Source organism: Malaclemys terrapin, chromosome 16 (assembly GCF_027887155.1).
Source record: "Malaclemys terrapin pileata isolate rMalTer1 chromosome 16, rMalTer1.hap1, whole genome shotgun sequence".
Classification (NCBI taxonomy): domain Eukaryota; kingdom Metazoa; phylum Chordata; order Testudines; family Emydidae; genus Malaclemys; species Malaclemys terrapin.
Genome location: NC_071520.1, coordinates 2,150,039 through 2,173,116, shown reverse-complemented (window position 1 = coordinate 2,173,116; position 23,078 = coordinate 2,150,039). Strand labels below are relative to the sequence as shown.

The window sequence follows — 23,078 nt, the reverse complement described above, 5'->3', positions numbered from 1 at the left end:
GGTCATACCCCAAAGGGGCAAGACTTTGTAGTGAGGGGATGAAGCTGCCAGTGCAGCGGCTTCCTAGAGATTTGTTCTCGTGGGAGAAATGTAGGGTGCAGATTTATTCTTGCTCTTTCCATTCACTTGTCATCTGTGCACAAAGCAACTTTTCCTTTGTACTGGTTGGTGTGGGAGGAGCTAATGGACAGTTAGTCCCATGCAGGGGGAGAGCTGCTACAGTATTCCTGCTATGGCTGGCAGTACAGGGACTTTTCTTCCTGATGAGTCATGGCAGGTCTATTGGGTGGAGAAGGCAGGGAATTACTACCTCCCGGCCTTCTGCCCCTCCTGCATTTGCTTGCCCCTCCCCATGTCTTTCTGACACTGCTGTTCACTATCAAGGCTTCTGGCCAACCATTGGGACCCTGTTGCTATTGAGACTGTGAAATATTGAAAAGGATTAGTTTGTTAGTAATTGCCTAAATTGTGATCTCTCTTGAGCAGGGAATGCATTTTCGTTCTGTTTTTACTTTCTCCCCACTTCAAACCCCTTGGTATCCCCACAACCTCCCACCCAGTCTCCTGATATCCACCTGCCCGCCACCATCTGCTCCCCTGCCTCCCTCCCTGTCCACCCTTCACTGCATGCTGCTTCTCTCTCTCTCCATCCTCATCCATCGTTCTGCTGCCCCTGCCTCCACCACGTGTGTAAGTGAATTGGCTGTGTGTGTTGGCAGCTGTATGGTGATGTGGAGGTGAAGAGTTTGAGGGGATCTGGTAGTTATGATGCTGGCTGGTAGAGCATGTGTTTGAAGTTGTGCTGTATGTTATGTAGCTCTAATTGGTGGCTTACATGCTTTGTATTGTTGCTGGGAAATGAACTTCAGCAAACTTAACTCTTATTTTTAAAGGTCTTTTTTGTGGGAATAATATAATTATTTGCACTTCTCTAGTGCCTTTAATCCAAAAATCTCAAAGCCTTTAACAAATGTAAATTAATTAAGTGCCTCCGACCCCTGTGGGTGTGACATTCCCCAAGGTACAATCTGGACTGTTGACCATTAGTGTCCCTTTAAATCTCTAGCCTGGGCTGCCTTTTACACTGCTTTGTTGTCAGAACAGCCACTCCTGACTTGCTTGCGCAGCCTTCAGCACACAAATTCACTCCCAGCGAAATACATGAGCATGCTGAGGAGTCACTCATGAGGATGACACCTGCAAATGCTTACTCCCAGCCTTGTCCCCCAGAAATGTATGTCTTGTGCTGCTCGGTACCTTTTCTGAACAGTATACGCTCATAGAAAATCCATCACTTCAGCAAAGGAAAATTATATATGCAAATGGAGTTTCCTACATACTCTAATCCAAATATACTGGATAAAATAAAACAATATGATAAATTTATTAAGAAAGACAGATTTTAAGAGCAACAGAGAGACCTGTAGCACCTTTAAGACTAACAGATGTATTGGAGCATAAGTGGGTATTTACCCACAAAAGCTTATGCTCCAATACATGTTAGTCTTAAAGGTGCCACAGGACTCTCTCTGTTGCTTTTTACGGATCCAGACTAACACGGCTACCCCTCTGAGATTTTAAGAGATTACAAGTGATGATGCATAAAAGTCAGGATTGGTTACAAAAGAAACAAGAGCAATGCGCAAGCTAATATTTAACAAGCTAAATGAACTTAACAGCAAAAGTTTTGTCTCACCATACACTGTAGTAAATTTCATAGGCTGGGTCTCCTTCCAGCCTAGGACCACTCCCCCTTATTTCAGGTCTTTGAGAGTGGTTAATATCATGAGCAGAGAGATGGGAGGAGGAGAGGTGAAGTCAAGTGTTTTCCTCTCCCTTTATAACTTAATTTCTTGTGCTAGAAACATCCTTGCTCAGTCACGGTGACACGCAGGTCAAGCAGGACATGAGGTTTGAATGGACCCCGAAGTGGAAATTTCTTGTTTATACCTTCCTGTTGCTGAAGAATGGCTGCTTAAGCCGTGATAGCTCTTTAACATCTGGCTGGAGTGCTAGTGTCTTTGTTTCTGAACACTTGTTTGAGCCTGCTTTTCTTAAACTTGGAGCATGTTACAGCAATGATATGTACAAGTTTCAGAGTAACAGCCGTGTTAGTCTGTATCCGCAAAAAGAACAGGAGTACTTGTGGCACCTTAGAGACTAACAAATTTATTAGAGCATAAGCTTTCGTGGACTACAGCCCACTTCCGAACACTTCCTGTTCTTCTTTCAATGATATGTAGTATCAACATTGTATGTGGGTTATAAGATTCTACATGTTTCAGAGTGGTAGCCGTGTTAGTCTGTATCAGCAAAAACAATGAGGAGTCCTTGTGGCACCTTAGAGAGTAAGACATTTATTTGGGCATAAGCTTTCGTGGGCTAAAACCCACTTCATCTGAATAAATTTTAGTCTGTAAGGTGCCACAAGGACTCCTCGTTGTTAATGTTGATGCATGTATTTTACCAGGGCAATCATGTTCAGCAGATGGAGTTTTCAAATGATACCTCACAGGGCATACTTTTTTTATAATTTTTTTTACAAGGCTCTCTCACAGGCTCCTCCTCTCATTTTGTACTAATCTTATAGAGCACTAGTTTTGGTTTGTTTAAATATATTCTGTTTTAAATCTGCCCCTCAGCAATTCCCAGATGTATATTTTGGGAGATTAAACCTCCTTTGCATCTGTCTACAGTGCAGCTAACATCTCTAAATTAAACCCAAATCTATAATAATTCCTAGAAATGGAAGCTTAATGTCTTTTACACTATACAACTTCATAAACATAGTGAGGATTTTATTTTAAAGCTTTTAATTTGTTTAGAGAAATATTAAAGGTACAAACCCACCCTCTCTCCCTGTTTTGTGCTTTCATTACGGCCATTGAAGTGTGAAGTTTAATTAATCAGCAGCATATTAAGGATGGAGACCTAGGGCTGGTTTACACTAGAAAATCAGATCAACCCAGCTATGTCGCTCGGGGTGTGAAAAATCTGCACCCTGAGCATTGTAGTTAAGCCAGCCTAAGCCCCCCTGTAGACAGGAGTAGATTGATGGAAGCCTTCTTCTGTTGACTTACCTCAGGGATCGGCAACCTTTGGCACTCAGCCCATCAGGGAAAGCCGCTGGCGGGCAGGGGCGGTTTGTTTACCTGCAGCGTCTGCAGGTTCGGCTGATTGCAGCTCCCATTGGCTGCGGTTTGCCGTTCCAGGCCAACGGGGGCTGCGGGAAGTGGCGCAGGCGGGCCACCTCTTCCTGCAGCCCCCATTGGCCTGGAACGGCGAACCGCAGCTAGTGGGAGCTGCGATCGGCTGAACCTGCAGACGCTGCTAGTAAACAAACTATCCTGGCCCGCCAGCCGCTTTCCCTGACGGGCTGCGTGCCAAAGGTTGCCGATCCCTGAGGTAAGTCAAGTTGCAGATTCCTGACCTAGCTATTGCCTTTCGGGGAGGTGGATTTACTACAGTGATGGGAGTACCCCTCCTGTTGCTGTAGTGTCTACACTGAAGTGCTACTGCAGTGCAGCTGCAGTGGTTTAAGTGAACATACCCTACTTGTGTAGCTCTTAATATCACTGCATTATGGAAAAGCTGGGTTTGCCCCACCTCCCTGAGAACTAGACCACAGATGTTTTATAATACTGCCAGATGGCTTTGTACAGGTAACCTGCTTGGAGATCAACATAGACCTTCTTTCAGCAAGATTGTCTTATTTAAATGTTCCAGTACAGTTAGCACTGTGTCATGATTAAGGTTAAGATTTTGTCACAGTTATTTTTAGTAAAAGTTATGGACAGGTTGCGGGCAACTGTGATCTGTCTGTGACTTTTATTAAAAATAATGGGGGAGGGGCTGATGGGGAGAGGGCTGAAGTCTGAGCCCCACGGAGGCCGGGAAAGAGTTCAAGCTCTGCTGTGGGAGAAGGGAGTCCAGCACCTGCACTGCAGCAGCTGACAGCGCCGGTGCCTGTGCTGCAACCCCAGTGGCTCAGAGCTCTGGGATCCCCCTGCTGCTCATAGCAGCTGAGGGCTCCAGCTCCCCGCACCGCCTGTGGTGGCTCAGAGCTCCAGGGTCCCCACTGGCTGATACCTCCAGCCCCACCGTCCCTGGGGCTGAAGTGGAAAATGTCACAGAGGTCTCTGGAACTCACAGAATCCGTCACATCCGTGACATAATCTTATCCTTAGTCATGATGTAAGCTGTTAAAGTAATCTAGCAATAGTAATGCAGTTCTGTCAGTAGGTGAAACTCCCGGATGAGGTACTGATTTCTGCTGCTGTATCTGAACTCCTGTCCTTGTGTGCCATTGTGAGATGATCAAATTCATTTAGGAAGGAAATTGCATCTTTCCATGCTTTTTTGGGGTGTTCTTTCTCCCCATGAATTAAGGGAGAGACCCCCTCTGATTTTGTGGCTGGCTAGAGACCCCATTTTTTTTTTTTTTTCCTCTTCACTGTGTCTCTCCTTCCCTACTCCACTTTCTCCTTTTCTCTGCAGAGTTGTCTGCTATTTGTGTCACTACTTCCACATTTGGTAGGGTGACTGTCCATCCAGTAGGGTGGGTTCTCCATTCAACCCCTTCTGTAAGGCCTGGGATCTTAGACCCAAAACTCCTCTTCGAATTCTTACTCTGCGGAGATTTAGCTGCTGCCCCAGCTGGTTCCCTGACCTTAATACTTTGACAGCAGGAGCTTTGTGGGTCTTATATTAAAAGTGAACTGAAAAGGTTTGCAACCAATATAGAGAAATAATTTAAGCTCCCAAACCAACAAGATGCAAGTTTAGACTAAATGTATTTGTCAGTCTCTAAACTTGCATCCTGATCTGGGGCTTAAACTAATTCTTTATTGGTTGGAAAGCTGTTCAGTTGACTTTTCAGTAGACAGGGCCCAACGCTGGCACTGTATGGTGTGGTATTTGTAGTAAGATTCCTTAGTAGGATGTTGAGCTCTACTTAGCTGAGCCATGACACCTATGTTTCAACCCAGTAGTAAACCAGGGTTCTCTTTCTGGCAATTTGTGGGGCCAAATTGATTTCATGGGAGTTGCACAGGAAGGGATGAGGGTGTAAATCAGGGCAGAATTTGATTCTTAGTGCTAAAAAGTGATGCAGATGAGTAAATGCACAATACTCAAAGTTGTGTACATCCCTCCCCACCTGTAGATAAATGACGGCAATTTGACAGTGGTGTAATAACGCCGATAGTAACAGTGAGCTCTCTTAATGCAGCTGAGCTTCAACAAATAGCTGGCAAGTTAACAGCTCAGGGGAAACATATGTTTGTCAGCAGCAGTAAATGTTCTCTTTAAAAGGCAGGAGAGGGGAAAACCCAAACCCTTCACTGAAATTCACTTTGCAGTCAGGGAAGTAACTGAAATGCCAACTGCCAAAACAATGTGTGATTGCCCAGTGCTCTTATGATGCTCTGAGAATGTTTTGGGAGGTGGGTGCCAATTGGAAGCTGCTGATTTTTTTTTTCTTCTATGTATATATACAGGAAATGCAGGGTGGAGGCTTCTATTTGAATTCAAACTTTCTGGTTATGCAATGAGGAGGTGTGCACACCAAAAAAAGAACACAATGCCAATTGAATTCTAACAGGTTGTGTGATTTGGGAATTAGTTTATCAGAGACATCTGCCTTGCCTGTGGTATAATTCAGCTTTGTTTCCCCCTTCTTATAATACTTAAAAGTCATTCACATGAGACGTATTCTGTGGTCTATGTACCTTCCTTTATACTGTCCCCTATGAACGGACAGCCCTCTCTGATCCTGTATGCCCCATAACCATCTTCTTCTCCCAATTTTTTTTTCAAATTCTACCTTTTCTCCTACAGTCCTCTAATTCCCTATAAACCATGACAGTTTCTGTGGAACTGACAGACTGTCTTTATTTTTAAGATAGATGAATTTCAACCTCAAAAAAGAATGTCTATCTGGTTGTGTGTGTATTTTTAATACTATATAATGCTCTTGTTTTGCTTGCAGTGGCATCCTACAGGTAGCAGCCTAGGAGATTCAGGGGAGGTCTACACTATAGCTGGGATCGATGGTCTGAGATCGATCCACCAGCGGTCGATTTAGTGGGTCTAGTGAAGACCCGCCAAATCGACAGCAGATCGCTCTCCAGTCAACCCCTGTACTCTGCCCCCTAGGAGAAGAGTAAGGTAAGTCGACGGGAGAGTTTCTCCTGTAGACCCCCGCGGTACTCTATCTAAGGTACGTCGACTCCAGCTACATTATTCATGTAGCTGGAGTTGGGTAGCGTAGGTTGACTTACCGCGGTAGCGCACAAGTAGCCTCAGTCTGAGCAATTTGGATAAGGAACTAACTTTACCGATGGCTTATCTCGCTTCCAGAAAACACTGCATCAGAACTAACAAACAGCATTTATCCAAAAGCTGTTTATCCTATTATTATTTTATTATTTTTATTATTGTAGTGGCTAGAAGTTCCAGGCCTGGGCCAGGCCCCCATTGTGCTAGGCGCTGTACAGACACTGAACAAAAAGACTGTCCCTGCCCCAAAGAGCTTACAATCAAAGTATAAGACAAGACATATGAGATGTTTTAGAAATCTAAGTTCTGTTTCACAGTGTATGACCATGTCTCATTGTTTCTTTGTGCTCCCCAGTCTGTCTGTATCTGTATTAATATTACAATATGTGTAAATGCCCAGTACGCTTTTATGCTCAATATGAATAATATAGAGGAGCAAAAACATAAATCTGCAATAGTGCCTTTACTGGGGAATGGACTGCAGAGATCCTATGAAGTTAAGAGCGTTCCATTCTTAGGTGCTTTACATAAATCAAAATATTCTGGGCTTTCGCTGAAAACGCAATCATTCCGCCCCCAAAAATCATCAACTGATACCTCCCCCACAAATACAGTTGGTAACAGAAGAGCCCCACCTCCCCAAAAGCTATGTTCCTTCCAAACATTTCCGCCCTCTCCTAAAGCCCAAGAACATTGATCGGTTTAGCAGAGTGCCTATCAGGTGTGTAATTCCCTGCCCAAATTTGCTCAATTGACATTGCCTTCAGGAGGAAAGACCTGCCGGCAGCCCCCTTCTTAGTTATATGGTGAGGCGCCTTCAGCTTGAGTGTCTCTGCCGGTCTCAACCATGGCAGTATAGTGCATGGAGATTTCTTGGAAAGGCAGGCACCAATCTGTTATGGCCTTTGTAGGCAAAAATTGTGATACCAGTTCTTCTGTCATACATGTTTGTCAGTCAGGAGTAACTCCTGAACTCAATACAGTAGTAGAGGGTTTCTTGACCATTTCAGGTTGGCGATCCCTTATTCAAACTCAGAAATTTTCATGATACCCTTACAATTGCTACAAATGTGAGAATAAAATTGTAACCATGTTATCCTTGGTAAGCTTATATAATGTGTGTATGTAGCAAATGCCAGAGAATACTTGACCTGGAAATCAACTATAACTACATTTGACCTCACCAACTTTGAAGGTTTTGGCCCTCGTGAAGTTATTCCAGAAATTTTATTTTCTTTGCTTTAGAACTGTAATAACATCTTCAGTGCCTTGCAACCCCCCCTTGATTGCCTTTTGCGACCTACCCCCCAGGGATTGTGACCCATTGATTATGAAACATGGCAATAGTATATCAGTGTTAGTGAGGGATTGGGTGCTTTCTCCTTAAACTCCACCCAGAAACCAGTTGGCAGCCAATGCAGATCACAGAGTACTGGTATAATGTTCAGGTTAAAAAAAAAAAAAAAAAATAATGGAGATATCCCATCTCCTAGAACTGGAAGGGACCTTGAAAGGTCATCGAGTCCAGCCCCCTGCCTTCACTAGCAGGACCAAGTACTGATTTTGCCCCAGATTCCCAAGTGGCCCCCTCAAGGATTGAACTCACAACCCTGGGTTTAGCAGGCCAATGCTCAAACCACTGAGCTATCCCTCCCCCCATTCTACACCTGTTTCTGTCTCCAAATGGATTTCAGGTGCCTCTCCTTGTAGAGCACATTATTGCTCTCTAATCTCAAGGCGACAAAGGCACAGATTGCAGAACTGAGATGTGGATCTGACAGGTGCATAACTCCTGGACACATCCAGGGTGGGAGAGAGCCATCCCAGTTACTGTTGCTATCTGATTATCTCACTCCCAAATTACAAACTCAAGTGTTAAATGGTGGTAAACACCTTCAGGCTAGGAGGTCTGTTATAATTTTCAACATTTCTGGCTCCTTTCCCCTAAGGTACCCACTATTACCTGGATAGAGCTTCCACCATCACCCCCTCCTCTCTAGATCCCAGGCAGATGCTGAGAGAGATGCTAAACTGCACCATCTGGGTTGATGTGCCTTAGTGCATTTTCAACCTCCTTGGTGGTTAACTGAAATAGAGTTTAATTAAAATCTCATTATCAAGTTGTCCTACAACATTAGTAAATAAAAATAACTTTAACAGCTGCCTCTTGTGACTTAGTAAGTGGCAGTTTCAAGGATTTGACATCTGTTCATTAAAAAAGAATTTGAAAAATATTGAATATTTTTATTCCGTCTGCTCTCAGAAGATTTTAAATCCAACTATATTGTAGTCTTTTTTTCCTACTGCTGCTATAGTTTAAAATTCCCAATGAGAGGGGAGTACACCCCATAGCAAGCTGCCTTGGGTATGCCTCATTTGGATTTATAAGATGCCTTGGGAGTCATTTGGACATCTCCCTATGGGCCAGCGGGTAGATGTATCTGTCTCTCTTATTACAACCTGTTGTTTGATGCACCCTCCATTTTACTACCTATTATTTGATGCACCTTGCTGTTTTAAAAAGCACAGCTAGCAATATTCAGCCAGTCTAATTTTTCTCCACTTCAACCTACTCACTCCACCCATTCCCATTACTTTCAGTTTTGCTACTGAAACCTGCTTACTCTCCCCTCCCCTTGTCACTTCTATTTTATTCTGCTCCCTACACCTGGATCATCCTCCTTATTCCAGCATGATAGGTGCCCATCTTTTTTTCAGTCAAATCCGTCCTCGAAGCTCACTTGATCCGCGAGACCAATAAACACAAGTGTGTCATGTTAAGAGTTAGTGCTATTCTCTCGGACTCTGTTTCACTCCTCTGTGTCTGATCTTTGTCTTTTTAGACTGTACGCTCACCGGGCCAGGACTGTGTCCTTTAGGAAAGGTACGGGGCTCAGTAGAATCTCGGTGCGTAAATAAATAATAAAGTGACCTGCTTGACTGAGGATCCATTTTCTGCATTAGTCACTAAGTAAAGTAGTACAAACAAATGTTTGTTCTACAGACTCGAATAATCTCTTCAAAGTCACACTTTCAACTGACTGTTTGACCCCTAGAATTTGATTCTCACAAGTGACTGAATAAATAGTTCCTTCTTATATAACAGGTCTTATCCCTGTTTCATATTTGGGGCCATACCTGCTTGCTTTAGTCACAAAAGTAATATTTGACTCCTGTTCACTCTACTGAGCCAACACAGCTACAAGAGAGCAAGCTGGATTTTGTTGTGGCTCATGTATCATCAGTTATATTCCAGTTGTGCTCTTGGTTAAACCTGTGCAATCCCAGTGGTGACAGTGGTGTTGCACAAGTGTGACTGAGAGCCGAATTTGGCCTGCAGAACTGTTTTCCTAATGAAGCTCCAGAAGGTAAGAACTCAGCTTGACTCTCGGATGGCAGAGTTTGCAGGGCTAGTAGTTAGAAAACCCATTTTTCCTTGTGAATTGAGTGAATTTGATCTGGAGTCATTGAAACAAAAAACATGGAACAGCACAGTGCCTGCCTTATTATCATTTTGCAGAGTAGATCCATACATGAACTTTCTCTCACAGCAACTGGTTCCTCTCCTTGTGTGTGTTTTCACTAAAATGTGGCCTCCCTACCATTTACCCTGCAGTATTTATGGAAGCTCAACCAACCTCTCTGCTCACATTTGCAGCTGCTATGTAGGCTGTAATTACCTAAGAAGCAGTTGTGACACTTATAGTAAGGATGCAATACAATTTATGTTGGTATTATCAGAGTGATGCTTTGGCTGCCTGCCAATTGCATATGACTCCTGGTGCAGGTTAATAGGTAACGTACCCCCGTTAATAGATCCCAAATCTGATCATGTGAATAACCGATGCTGGAAGTGCCGTATTCCAGCAACCAACTGCTGAGTTTTTAAGTGCTTAGTGCTGTTTACTTAACACAGTCTGTGCTGATAAATTACAAGCACTCTGCACTTAGTAAAGAAAATAAATTCCAGCCCCACAAAATAATAGCTTTGCAGCACTTAGGCCTGTTTATAGAGTAGTTCATCCACATTTCCCCCAAGACTCGCAAATATAGCTAACAAATCATGTGAAGATAAAGTCAATGGGATAATATGAGACCACAAATGCAAGATCGTTCGTTCTTTTTGAAGGCTCTGGCTCAACAGTGACATTGAAGGAGCATGGTGGCCCCAAACCCTGTTGTGCCTGGACAGGAGCAGAGCCATTGCTGTTAGTTTAAGGTCACTCATCTAACGTAGTTTTCATTTGGGGATTTAGCTTTTATTACAGCAACCATTCTAGTTCATGGCTGAGGTGGAGAATGTTCATTATAAACCTTGCTTGCAGGCACTCAGAACTTTCTAAAAGATGATCCTTTATGCTAAAATGTCCCATGATTAATATAAGTGGGGGGGATGGTGTTGTAAAGCACAGGTCAGAGAGTCAAGAAGTCTTGAGTTTTATTCCTGACTGTGTCACAGGCTCTCTGTGTAACCAGGACAAGTCATTTAGCCTCTCTGTGCCTTTTTATGTTCTTTGCTTGTAAAATGGGGGTTACTGATACTTGCCTATCTAATAGGGTGCTGGGTGTTTAGATTAGGAATGTCTGTAAAACACTTGGAGTTTATGCTGTCTAAATGCAAAGTGTTATAAGTAGGGCACGGTGTTTGTCATGGAGGTTGCAGGAAGTCACAGATTCCATGACTTCCTGCAACCTCAGTGACTTCTGCAGCGGCCAGTGTGGCTGACCCCACGGCCAGCTGCTTGGGTGGTCCTGGGAACAGCCACACGGGCTCCTGCTGAAGCGGCTCTGCAGTCAGCCTCTCCGGGGGCCCCGCAGCCAGCCACACCAGCTGCTGCTGGAGTGGCCCCAGCCCCCAGGCCAGCTGCACTGGTCGCTGCTCTGGCGGTCCTGGACAGTTGGTCCCTGGGACCACCCCCCAGGGCTGTTGGTGCCCCCGCCCCAAGATTCAGTCAGGGATATTTATGGTCAGGTCGCGGGCTGTGATTTTTTTGTTTCTTGCCCGTGACCTGTCCATGACTTTTTAGTAAAAATACCCATGATTAAATTGTAGCCTTAATTATAAATACAAAGGTGAGGAATTCAGTCATGTATGTTGAAATAAACTGGATTCCTATTCAACTTTTATTTTCAATTAAAGTGTGTGTGGGGGGGGGAGTATGCTAATATGATGTGGTTGGAATTTTAACTCTACAGTAAAATGTATGGTTCCCACAACAACCATAACTCTGCCATTACATGTGTTCGTTAAGGCCTAAAACTTAATAGCATAAACAGTCATTCAAAACACTTTATACACAAAGGGCGAAATTACATTTGTGGAGAGAAAACACAGATGTCAGTTAAATGCTGACCGCTGATATTTTAAACTAACCATAGACCTCTTTCTGGAGAGGAGAGAATCTTTGAATTTCGTTACTTGTGTTAAATTAACTCAGTGTTTGTAGTTGAGAATTTTAACATAGGTTTTTGCATAAAGTTATGTAACTGCAGATCATTTGTAGTCTGCAGGCTGGTTTAAACTCCAGCTGGGATGCCTCAGTGTAGATTGCAGTCTAAAGCACAGCTGGAGTTTCAAAACATTGATTCCATAGAGTATAAATTGCATCTGTGGTTGAAAGTCTCCCAATGGCAATGCGCAGTAACCTGAATTTGAGAACGCTTTCTTTTCCATCTATGGTGGATAAATGTCTGCACGTAAACATTAATTGGTCCTTTAAAACAATAGCCATAAAGATGGCCTTTTAAAAAAAATTGCTTATGCTGTTTTACACAAAGCAATTTAGTCCTAGTTAGGAAATAACCTCTTGCTAAAAATGTTGGCAACCCAAATCTGTGTTCTGAATTTTAGAAGTGCAAAATAGCATCTTAGATCTTTTTTTCTCTCTCTGTATTTTGCTTAAAACCCCAGATTAAACTCCCCTTGAAAAAACTGGCCAGAAAAAACTCCCTCCCAGTTGTATCCCATTTCAGGGGGTGCGTTTGAACCCCTGGAATTAGGACATTCTAATGGCAACACTGGAAAATCAACCCTGGGTGCTTTCATCCTCACTGTTTAGATTGTGTCTTATGTGAATCACAGAGATGCTGTCTGATATTTGATTTGTTTTTATTTGAGCATTTACATTCTTCTGTTCTTCAGAATTTTCTGGTAACATCTGTGCATGTGTTGGGTGGAGGAAGGAGTTCTGATCTGTTCCTTTTGACTCAAAACGGCTGTGGAGTAATGAAAGGGACTACATTACATATTCCTTGACTGCATTACCCACAAGGTGGCAATGTGTGACAGCAGCTGGTACGGTGAAGCACAGTCTCTTCTGTTCTTTAGTATTAATATTGAAGCTGTCCAGGTGGTACTGAGATTGAGCAGAAGTGACAGGGAAGTGTGCTGAGATTCTTCTGCCCTATGGCTTTGGAAAAATGGCCATATGTCCCTGTCCAGCAGTGTTTCCATCCATGCAAGTGGAAAAGCAAAGTGGCTTTGGAATATAGGATCTCCTGTTTTATATCCCTCTTCATCTTCCTCCCCCCCCCCCCCCCCCACACACACACTCATTTTTTTTAAATCAAACTTTAACAAGGCCAAGGCAACTGTGGAACTGTTGGAAGGTCATGGCTTGTGGTCTGGACCAGTTTTCTCAGCTCCAGCAGTTACTTTTTATTACCAAATGTCTCCAATGTAAAGTGTGGTTGTACTCTGTGTAAAAATAGCCCTTTGTTACACCATAGCTGCTCCTTGTGTGTCTAGAACAGAGCTGCAGACTTCAGTGATAAAAATGATGCTTTTGTTACTTTTTATTCCTGTCAGTCCTGCAGAACTAATGGCTCTGGGAGAATAAGATGGTCTACTCTTGTTTGTGCATCATCATTAGAAATTGTTTAAGTTCCAGTTGCAGGGCCAGAATCTGCTCTGTCTCATCTGTGAAACCCGATAGAAGATATTGAAGTGAGTCTAGGGATAGCTGGGAACAGGATTTGAAGACATTGAGGTTGCACATGTGCAATTAAGGGCAGAATTTTGCATGCTGAATATTGACCGCTGATGGTGATGCTGGCATCAAAAAGAACTCAGATTTTTCAGATCCCAGGTGAGATTGGTGCATTGGCAGTAAGAGAAATTGACTTCTTTCTTCTAAACTGAACCAATTTGATATGGTTTCACCGAGACATGCTCAATATGGGACTGCCATAAAGTAGGGTTACCATATTCTGTACCTCCAAATGGAGGACACTCCACGGCCCCCGCCCCCGCCCCCAGCCCCGCCCATACCCCCTCCCCAACCCCGCCCCCTCCCCAAAGTCTCCGCCCCCTCCCCTGCTTCCCACGAACATTTGATTCGCGGGAAGCCTGAAGCAGGTAAGGAGGGTGTGGGGGGGAGGAGGCGCAGCCCAGGCTAGCCCCCCCGGCGGCTCCAGCCTGGGTCGGCTCGGGCCCTGGGGTGCCGGCCCCGGCCCACCACCCCCGGCCCGCCCAGCACTGCCGGACCCCGGCGGCCCGGCCCCCCGCGGGCCCGGCTGACCCGGCTCCCCGGCGGCCCGGCCCCCCGCGGGCCCGGCCGGCCCGGCTCCCCGCCGGCCCGGCCCCCCGCGGGCCCGGCCGGCCCGGCTCCCCGCCGGCCCGGCTACCCGCGGGCCCGGCCGGCCCGGCTACCCGCGGGCCCGGCCGGCCCGGCTCCCCGCCGGCCCGGCTCCCCGCGGGCCCGGCCGACCCGGCTCCCCGCCGGCCCGGCTCCCCGCCGGCCCGGCTCCCGGCCGACCCGGCTCCCCGCCGGCCCGGCCGACCCGGCTCCCCGCCGGCCCGGCTCCCCGCCGGCCCGGCCGACCCGGCTCCCAGCCCGGACCCCGGCCCGGCACCATGCCCCCGGCCCCGCACCGCCGGCCCCGGCCGAGCACCACCCAGCCCTCCCGATTTTCCCGGACATGCCCGGCTTTTGGGGATTTCCCCCCAGACGGGGATTTGAGCCCCCAAAAGCCGGACATGTCCGGGAAAATCCGGACGTATGGTAACCCTACCATAAAGTCATGTTTGTGGTCTATTTACAGAGTAAAACCACCCTTCCATGCAGTGCAGGGTAAAATTGCCGATCTGCTGTCTGCATTCTATGGGGGATTTGATGTACAGTGTGATTGCAATAGGATAACATTGGCATTCCTAGTGCTGTATCTGCATTACCAGGCATGACAGTGGGATTAGTGGGGGGGAGGGCAAGCACACATGCAGGAGAAAGTGAATTTGATGTGGCTGAATGGAAAAGTGTGGGGTGGGGCTATAATTCAATTTTTAAAATGCCATTTGCTGTTTGCTCTCTTGCTGCAGGTGAAGTGGAAAGGGAAAGATTTGTTTGACTTGGTGTGCAGGACACTAGGACTCCGAGAAACCTGGTTCTTTGGACTTCAGTACACGATCAAGGATACCGTGGCCTGGCTCAAAATGGACAAGAAGGTTGGACTAGGACCTTCCTTTTAGGGGATGTGTGTGGTGGGGTTGGAGGGTAGATCTTTCCCTGGCTGTTCATGTATGAAACTCGGAGATGCATCAGTGGGAATTCTGGGGGCGCACCAGGAGCGGAACTAGGCTTTGGCTGATCTATAGATACATTAGTCAGGAGATCCAAATACAGTATGATTGTCCTCCAGCACAGTTAGTGTTAGGTCGGACCTTTAGTCTATCCCTGAACCATCACAAAGCCTTAGACTATACAATACAAGGTCCCTTCTACGCTATAAAACTGGTGTGTTAGCTGTTTCAAGGGACAGCCATGTTACAACCATACCCCTAAGATTATTGTAATGTAAATAGGATCTAATATCCTATTTGGACAGTCCCCGTGTGTACATGGAGGGCAGACCCTTTAGAGACGGTAGCTTTCCAAAATATACCGTGCAAATAGTGGAAAAGTGAGGCTGAAGTATGACATTTCTTTACTAACAGTCTGCCAGTGTTTGAGGTATGGAAGTGCCCAGGAAGGAGAGACAATAGCGAACGTATATGGGAGATGAAGTTAAGGAAAGGAATACTTCCCAACCGTGTGATCCTCGCGGCTGTTGAATAGTCTTCTAATGGAACCATCATTTCCTTTGCTTGTATGATTTAAAACTAAACTGGGCAAACCACTAGGAAATGTACAATAGGGAATAATCCTGTATGCCGTCTCCTCCCACCCCCCCCAGGTATTCTTCGTTCTGGTGTCTGAGAGGAACCTTTCTTGAGCAGTATTGAAACAAGGGTCCAGTTGAGCCTGTGTTTCAAAACACAAGATATTTAGTTCAGTGAACAGAAGTTAGGATTGTATCTCTCTGCCTAAGAAAAAATATGGAAGCAAATTCTGGGTTCACCAGTTGTCTTTGTAGCAGGAAACTGCATTTTTTGAAGAAAGATTTGTTTGTTGGTAGAACCCTGTATGTGCTCAGCAGGGAAGAAGAAAAATGAATCCTCTGCCTGATGAAAAATTGCACCCCATGGCATGCAGGATGATTTGTTTCTGCTTTGAGTTTGTTTTATAAATATGTAGAAATTGCAAACTTCTTACAAGCCTGTGGGGCAATGGTTCCCGAACTTCCCAGATTTCATCATGTTGACCAGGTGACTGGAAAACCTGGAGAGGGGGTACTGCAGTTTGAGGGGAAGTAGAAGTTTGGCACCTGTGTCTAGGCTGTAAGAGACAATGGTGTTGGGGAGGTTGGAGTCACTGATCGATTGTCAAATCCTGCAGGTTCTGGATCATGACGTTCCAACAGAGGAGCCGGTCACTTTTCACTTCCTTGCCAAATTTTACCCTGAGAATGCGGAGGAGGAGCTGGTTCAGGAGATCACACAGCACTTGTTCTTTCTGCAGGTATGCGCTTCAGCAATTGGTTGTCCTTCCCAAGGGCTGGGGAATGTGGTGGGTGATAGGGCTGTAGATGTGTTTCTTAATGTTGACTGTCTCTGGCCATCCCAGCATGGCTTCTCTTCTTTAAGTTCAAACCCACTCTGAAATGAGCCATTTCAACAAGCACACGGTGTTGTAAAAATAGAGAAAAGATGGTTTGTGTAAACCTAGCAGCATTCGACATACTCAGTCCGTAAATCTGGGAACAATGAGGTGACTAGCCATATTAATAGGTTATACTCTCCTGCTAGGGGGATATCTGTGTGAGAGAGGGGCAGTTTCAGGAGCTAAGCAAAGTGCAGGAGGCGTCACACCCTTGCAGCCAGTGCAAATGTCTTGTATCAAGATATGCTAGCTGTCTATAATGCATGGCTAGCATTTTTATTGTATAAAACACAGGTACATCCTCCTGAAGGAGAGCAGGACAAGTCCAGCCCTTGCCATATTCAGGGTACACTGTAAAACTCTCCTCTTCACCAAAGTAGGCCCCAAATAACTGGAGCAGAAGAAAATCCCAGAAGCCCAATGGAGTCAGAAGCTGATGGCTAAGATGGAGTGGGATGGAGAACTAAATGTTCCAACTGACACACTGTAGTTTGCAAACTGTGATAACCACACCTAGCTCTTATGCAGCACTTTTCATCAGTAGATCTCAAAGTGCTTGACAAAGGATGTCAGTCACTATCACTGTCTTTTTACAGATAGGGAAACTGAGGCACAGAGAGCCAAAGTGGGTTGCCCAAGGCCACTCAGCAGGCCAGAGCTGGGAATAGAACCCAGATTTCTTGAGAGCCACTCCACTGTGCTGTCCACTAGGCTACATTTATAGTAACAGGCTCTTTAGCTTTAAAGATTTCTAGAGAGAAGGGAAATGCCATGCAACTTTGTTTTGGGGAAATCTGTGCTGATGCTGTTGCAGTGCCAGCTCTCTAATTCAGGTTAATGAAGCACTTTCATCAGAACTTCCATTTTTCAGGCAAGGACGATTTCTGAAATAACTACCTTTTGGGCTGCAACATTCCAGGTTTATTCTCAGCCCACAAGGTGACCTGTGTGAGAGACTTATTGGACTGGGAAAATTACAATGATGTCTAGTGGTTACACTAGGATTCCTGGGTTCTATTCCCAGCTGTTTGTCCTTGGACAAGTCATTTAGGCTTAAACTTTCAAGTGTCTGCCGATTTTTCTTTTTTGGGTGCCTCAGGTTGAAGAAGGAGGTTGGATTTTCCAGTGTCCCAAGTTAAAGCACCCAAAATTAGTAGATGCTTGGCTATTTAGCCCCAAAACTGAAGTCATCCAGATCAGTGGACACTTGCAAATGTAGGATTCAAACCTCACTGTGCTGTTTGTCCCTCTGTAAAATGGGTATAAAAGCTACCTCAATGGGTTGTTGTGAGGCTTAATGTTCATGAAGTACTCTGTGCCCTTATATAGTACCTCTACTCTAGGGAGCAAAGTATTAGTGTTAATTTTCAGGCCCTTTTTGTTGCTCAGATACCTCACATAGGTATTTTAAAATGGCAAACTTGCCACGGATTTAATCCTGGATGAGGAAAAGTGCCTTTGATGTAATTTAAGAGTTAAAGCAGTTGAAAACTGCATCTCACAAGTGCAGCATGTGACTTTTTACTGGTGGTTTTTAAAAACATAGTTGGGTGGTGGTGCTCCAACACTATCTGTGACATAGGAACATGTATAAGTCTGCAGACTCGCCTGATTATGTTAATACAGAAATATAGCCTTTGTGATTGGTAAGGAAAGGACATAGATGCAAATCACACTATAAGTGCAAAGTAATGTTACTGTAGCTGATTGTGTGTCAGTGTGACAATCCATTTAAAGCTCACATTGAAATAAAATGAACTTTTTTCCTTTGGAAAATTAGTGTTTAATATAAAAATAATCAAACATGCATGAAAGTCAGGAAATGCAAAGTAGTGGTCCTCAGTAGCTGTAATTTGGCCCTCATGGGAGTGTGTGCAGTACTGTGTGTGCCACTAAAATTACTATCACAAGGCGACCCGCAACTCTGATAATGGTCAGTGGAATTTGAGGGTGGTTGGCATCTCCTGGATGAAGATCAGTTTCCAATAATCCAGTAATCAATAATTAATCAGTATCCAGTAGCCATTTATTAATCAATAGCCAATCATTAATACAGATTGAATGTATGAAGGAATTTTAAAAAATGTGGATAAGTCAGTGATTTAATGAATTAAAAGATGAGACATTAAAACAGTGCATGATGGAAATAGGTATCAGTAATGGTTACCAGAATCCGCAGAAGCGACACTACAGCGATGACAAACTAATCGCAGTCTTGTCTTGGTCCTGATAATTGCTTATCCCTTGCCAATATTTATAGTAAGGTTGGTTACAATCCCATTAGTTCCTCTTTCCATATCAAGGATGAAAATACATATTTGTCTGGTACATTTCATACATTTTCAAGCACACGATCAGACAACTGTTTGGCTACTCATTACTTTGATATTTTATTTATTCCTGTCTGTTGTGTTTTAAGACATTGTCCTGCTTTTGTGAACGAGCAAGTACTGTGTTAAAAGGTCACTATATCTTAAGTTTAGCAAGCTTGTATTTTCCCTTCTTAGCATGACCATAGAGGATCATAGGAGTCTAGTACATGAGCAAGCTTTAGGCCTTGTGAAAGTCTGGTTCGTAGGTCAGCACTGACTGAGCACTAAAGCAATCACAATTAGTCCCATATATAGTAATAAAAAATCCTTCATGTGCTCAAAGGGAAGGAGCTGCAGATGCTGTACAAGTTTTGAATTGTGTGTGTGTTTATTAGACATAACATTTTATCTTTAGCAAAGGAATGGGTTTCTTTTTTGTTCAATAGTTTTGTATGTGGAACTAAAGTTCTTCTCATGAATCCAGAGGTGGATTAAGGTTTCCCAGGGCCCTGGGCCACAGCAAGTGAGGGGCCTCTCCTCTCCCCACCCCTTCCACTTGCGGCCCTGCCCACAGCCCCACCCCTTTCTGCCCCTTCCCTGGGAACCCCCCCCCCCCCCCCCGGTTCCATCCAGGGGTCCCCCGCCAGTCTCACAGCCCATTTGCTCCTTTCTGGTCACTCCCATCCCCTGGTGACCCCAAGACGGAAGAAGCTCGGTCCCCACGCCACCGCTTCCCCCACCACCCCTGCGGTTCTTCAGGGGACCAGGGTTGGGGTGCTGGAGTTTCTCCTGCCCTGCCTGCCCGGCGCCTCTGCTGGAGAGCGAGATTGGGGGGCTTCCCCTGGTGCCTGCAGCTTCTGCCGGGACAGGGTTGGGGCACTGGGGGCTTCCTCTGCCAGGGACAGGGTCAGGTGTTGCTGCGGGGGGCTTCCCCCTCCCAGGGGCTTCTGCAGGGGATGAGGTCGGGGGGTCGCTGGGGACTGGGTCGGGAGGTCCCAATCCCATGGCTTCTGCTGGGGACAGGGGCTGCTGGGGGGGCTTTCCCCATCCCATGGCTTCTGCCGGGGACGGGGTAAGGGTGTGTTCTAGGGGGGCTTCCCCCATCCCGTGGCTTGTGCTGGGGTCCTGGTCGGGGGTCAAAGGGGCTTCATCTGCCGGGTGGCAGAAGCTGGGGCCCCCGGGCCTGTGGGTCCAGTGGCTAATCCGCCACCTGCATGAATCCATCTGAAAACAGTGGCTTGTGGAAACCTGAGCCCGTTCCCAGAAGAGTGCCAGAGTTTGCATCAGCCAGAATTGTGCCCTGTATGAGGAAAATCTTTAACTGGCTGGTTGGCCCTAGTTAAAACAAACTGCAGCCATCCGCTGTGATGGTTGCGCCTTGCATAGCTCCACTAAAGCAATGTTCTATCTCCTTTGCTGCTTTGCTCAGGTAAAGAAACAGATTTTAGATGAGAAGATCTACTGTCCTCCTGAGGCATCTGTGCTGCTGGCCTCCTATGCCGTCCAAGCCAAGGTAGGCACAGAGGAATGATGGGAAATCTCCCATGAGCCCGCTGATGTCCGAGTGATTTCATTTTATTTCCTCATGCCTTTTGAGGTGATAGACCTTCATCTGCTGAGGAACTGGGGCAGTGCTAAATTTGTGCAGACTTGAGTGAATGGCAGGAATGCCAGCTTCATTGCCTGCTCTGTGCTAGTGACCCTTTGGTCCTTAGGATAGAGCCTGCATCCCCTATTAGGACTTTGCAGCGAGGGCAGAGCTTATAAACTGCAGTATCCACACCAGCTGGTGTTGCTACAGGAGCTGATAAGTCATCATACCCCACCCTGCTCTCTGCAGAAGCCATTCTACCCCCTGTTCTTGCACCTTTCAACTCTTCTTTCTGCCAAAGACCCTCCAGCTGGACTGCCACCATGGCATTAAATAAACCCTCCATTGCTGGCACCAAGCCTTGCTCCAGTCCATCTTATGTTGTTAGTGCAAATTTGTTGGGATGAGGGAAATATAGTGAGGTGTTTTTCTTTCCCCTCTTCCTTTCTCTTAGGCATCAGATCCTGGGTTCTCTTGTTACAGCTGGCCTAGCTAGATCACAGGTTCAGCAGTCATTGGGTTTCTTCCCTTTGAGCCAAATTCTTGTCTTGCATAATAAACCTGAATTGTGCTGGGGACTCATATGAAAATGACTAGCCAGGAGGAGAAGGGATCACAGAGTCGGAACTCAGAGCAGCCACCAAGTCATTATTGAAACCTGCAGGCTGTAGTCATAGTTACAGCTTTCTACATGCCTACTAATCAGAGCTTTTGGCCAAAGGAGTGGTGTCCTTCATGGATCCACTGGCTACACCACTGGCCTGCCCCCTTCACCCATGTATGAGAGAGTGGCTGTGGAGTAGTGCTTAATGATACACTGGGCATGGAGACATCCTGCTTCTCTCAAGCCATCCATGATGTTCCTCTTCTTTGTGATCTGCAGTTGCAGAAGGGGGAATTTGTCTCACTGTCCTTGTAGAGCCAACACTTACCCCCTTGTCTTTCACTACCTGCCTGGCACTTTGCCCGTCTTGTCATCCTATCCCTTTATTCAGACTACGTACCTCATTAGTGTTGTTACTTCTGCATAGTTGGGTGGCATTTGACATAAGTATATATTGATAAAAGTTTGGATTTATTAAAAAAAAAAAAGTGTAGGGCTTTTGGATTTTATTTGTTTTATAACTAAAACATCTTGTCTTTGTTAAAAACAAAGTGTTATAATTTTATTTAGAGCAGTTATCAGCCAGGGAAATGGATCTTTTAAAATATTTATTTGCTGAGAAGCATTGTACTGAATATTCATTCAGCACCCTTGTATTCAAGAGCATGAGCGAACATTTGTTTTGATTTCTCTCATTTCCTGTTTCATACAGAATATACATACGGGCTGTCTCTATACTACAGCTTACAATGACATAATTTATGTACTTCAGGGGGGTGAATAAACTGCCCCCCTGAGTGACATAAGTTACACGGACATAAGCGCTCGTGTGGACAGTGCTATGTTGGCAGGAGAGCTTCTCCCACCGACATAGCTACCGCCTCTTGCAGAGATGGTTTTATTATGCCGACAGGAGAGCTCTCTCCCGTTCGAATAGAGTGTTTTTCACCAGATGCACTACAGCAGTGCAGCATGTATGTATGTGTAGACAAGCCCACAGTGACTCTTTCAATCACAAAAATAGTAGAACTGTTGAGTAAACTCTGTGCTGTTAGTTTCCCAGCCACTGCAGCTACAGTTCACATGCTCAATGCCAGGCTGAAGTTAGGTAAGACATATGTGGTCTTTTCACTGTACCCTCTCTCCTTCCCCAGCCACTTCTGCAGTTCCTCTATTGGCCACATGCTTATTAACACACTATTGAATTGTGCTTGATGTTTAGTTGTTTGTAAGGTGCAGCATGGCTTTAAGCAGGTTTCCTACTTCTGAGTTGTGATATTCTATGGAATCACAAGAGGGCAGCAAAAAATCCCCCTTGATTTTCAGCCTCTTAATCCCAGTGCTTCCATGACTGCTTCCTTTAGTGACCTCACCACTGTCATCCACTTGCTGAGCAGAAGCTGGGACTCCTGGCTTACTTCCTTCAGTTGGGCTGGTGCTGGTCTCTCGCCTGATAAACTGTGGGACAGTGGCCTCTAGAGGTAGGGATGAAGCCACTAAAAGAGGCATTTCCCTAATGATCAGCTGTTTGTTGTAAGCGGGTGCTTAACAGCAATGCAAACGGATGCGTTTACATTTGATTTTGCTGATTGACAAGTGCATGTTTGTGTTGCTGTTTTACCTTTATCTATAATAACAATGTAGTCATCAGGGACATAAAATATATGTCTTTATTTGTAATACTACTCTCTTCATTCTGGGAATTACTGTGAATTTTTCCCTCCAGTGTTGCTTTCAAATCACCTCCACCGTTTTCAAATGTTGGTATAGTCTTCAGTTTTAAATAGCAAGTGTTAGGACAGAATCTATTGAAAAATACATTCCTGCTGAAAACAATAAAATCACACCAGAGAGATTTTCCTATTTTTTTTCCAATGTGAGTCATTCTGACTCTAAGCCTGTTCAGCCTCTCTGATGTTGTAGGATTCCTACAAGAGTTATTTTTTCTTATTTTTTTTTCCTAAATAAATAATGCATTGCATTTATATTCAATATGTTAATGTACGCAGATTGATACAGATTGATAAACCAGAGGTCTGAGTGATATAAAGACAATCTCAGAGTATAAATACAAATATTAATCTCCTAGTTCAATTAACAAGAACTAAATTGCCATGACAGTTTTTTAAGTTATAATTGAATTGAAAGGTTTTTTTCAATATGTTTGCCAAATCACTTGAACCAATATATCCTGCAATATTTCGGCCATTTGTTGATTTTAATTTTTGAATAATTAATGTTCTCATCCAGAGTTGCTTCCTGAACACACATTCCTTTGGGATGTGGTGACATCCTTGACCATACTAAAATCATAT

At 45.0% G+C, this 23,078-nt stretch overlaps 1 protein-coding gene across 8 annotated transcripts in view; it reads left to right on the top strand.

Annotated features, from left to right (window-relative positions):
- Positions 1–23,078, top strand: part of NF2 (NF2, moesin-ezrin-radixin like (MERLIN) tumor suppressor) — a 107,531-nt gene that overhangs the window by 13,840 nt on the left and 70,613 nt on the right. For 7 of the 8 annotated variants that reach the window (XM_054006802.1, XM_054006801.1, XM_054006806.1 and 4 more), the window contains exons 2-4: positions 14,597–14,722; positions 15,993–16,115; positions 19,998–20,081. In XM_054006802.1, coding sequence (XP_053862777.1) covers positions 14,597–14,722; positions 15,993–16,115; positions 19,998–20,081 — 333 coding nt within the window. The remainder of the gene's footprint in view (positions 1–14,596; positions 14,723–15,992; positions 16,116–19,997; positions 20,082–23,078) is intronic. The other variant, XM_054006803.1, reaches the window with a different exon arrangement.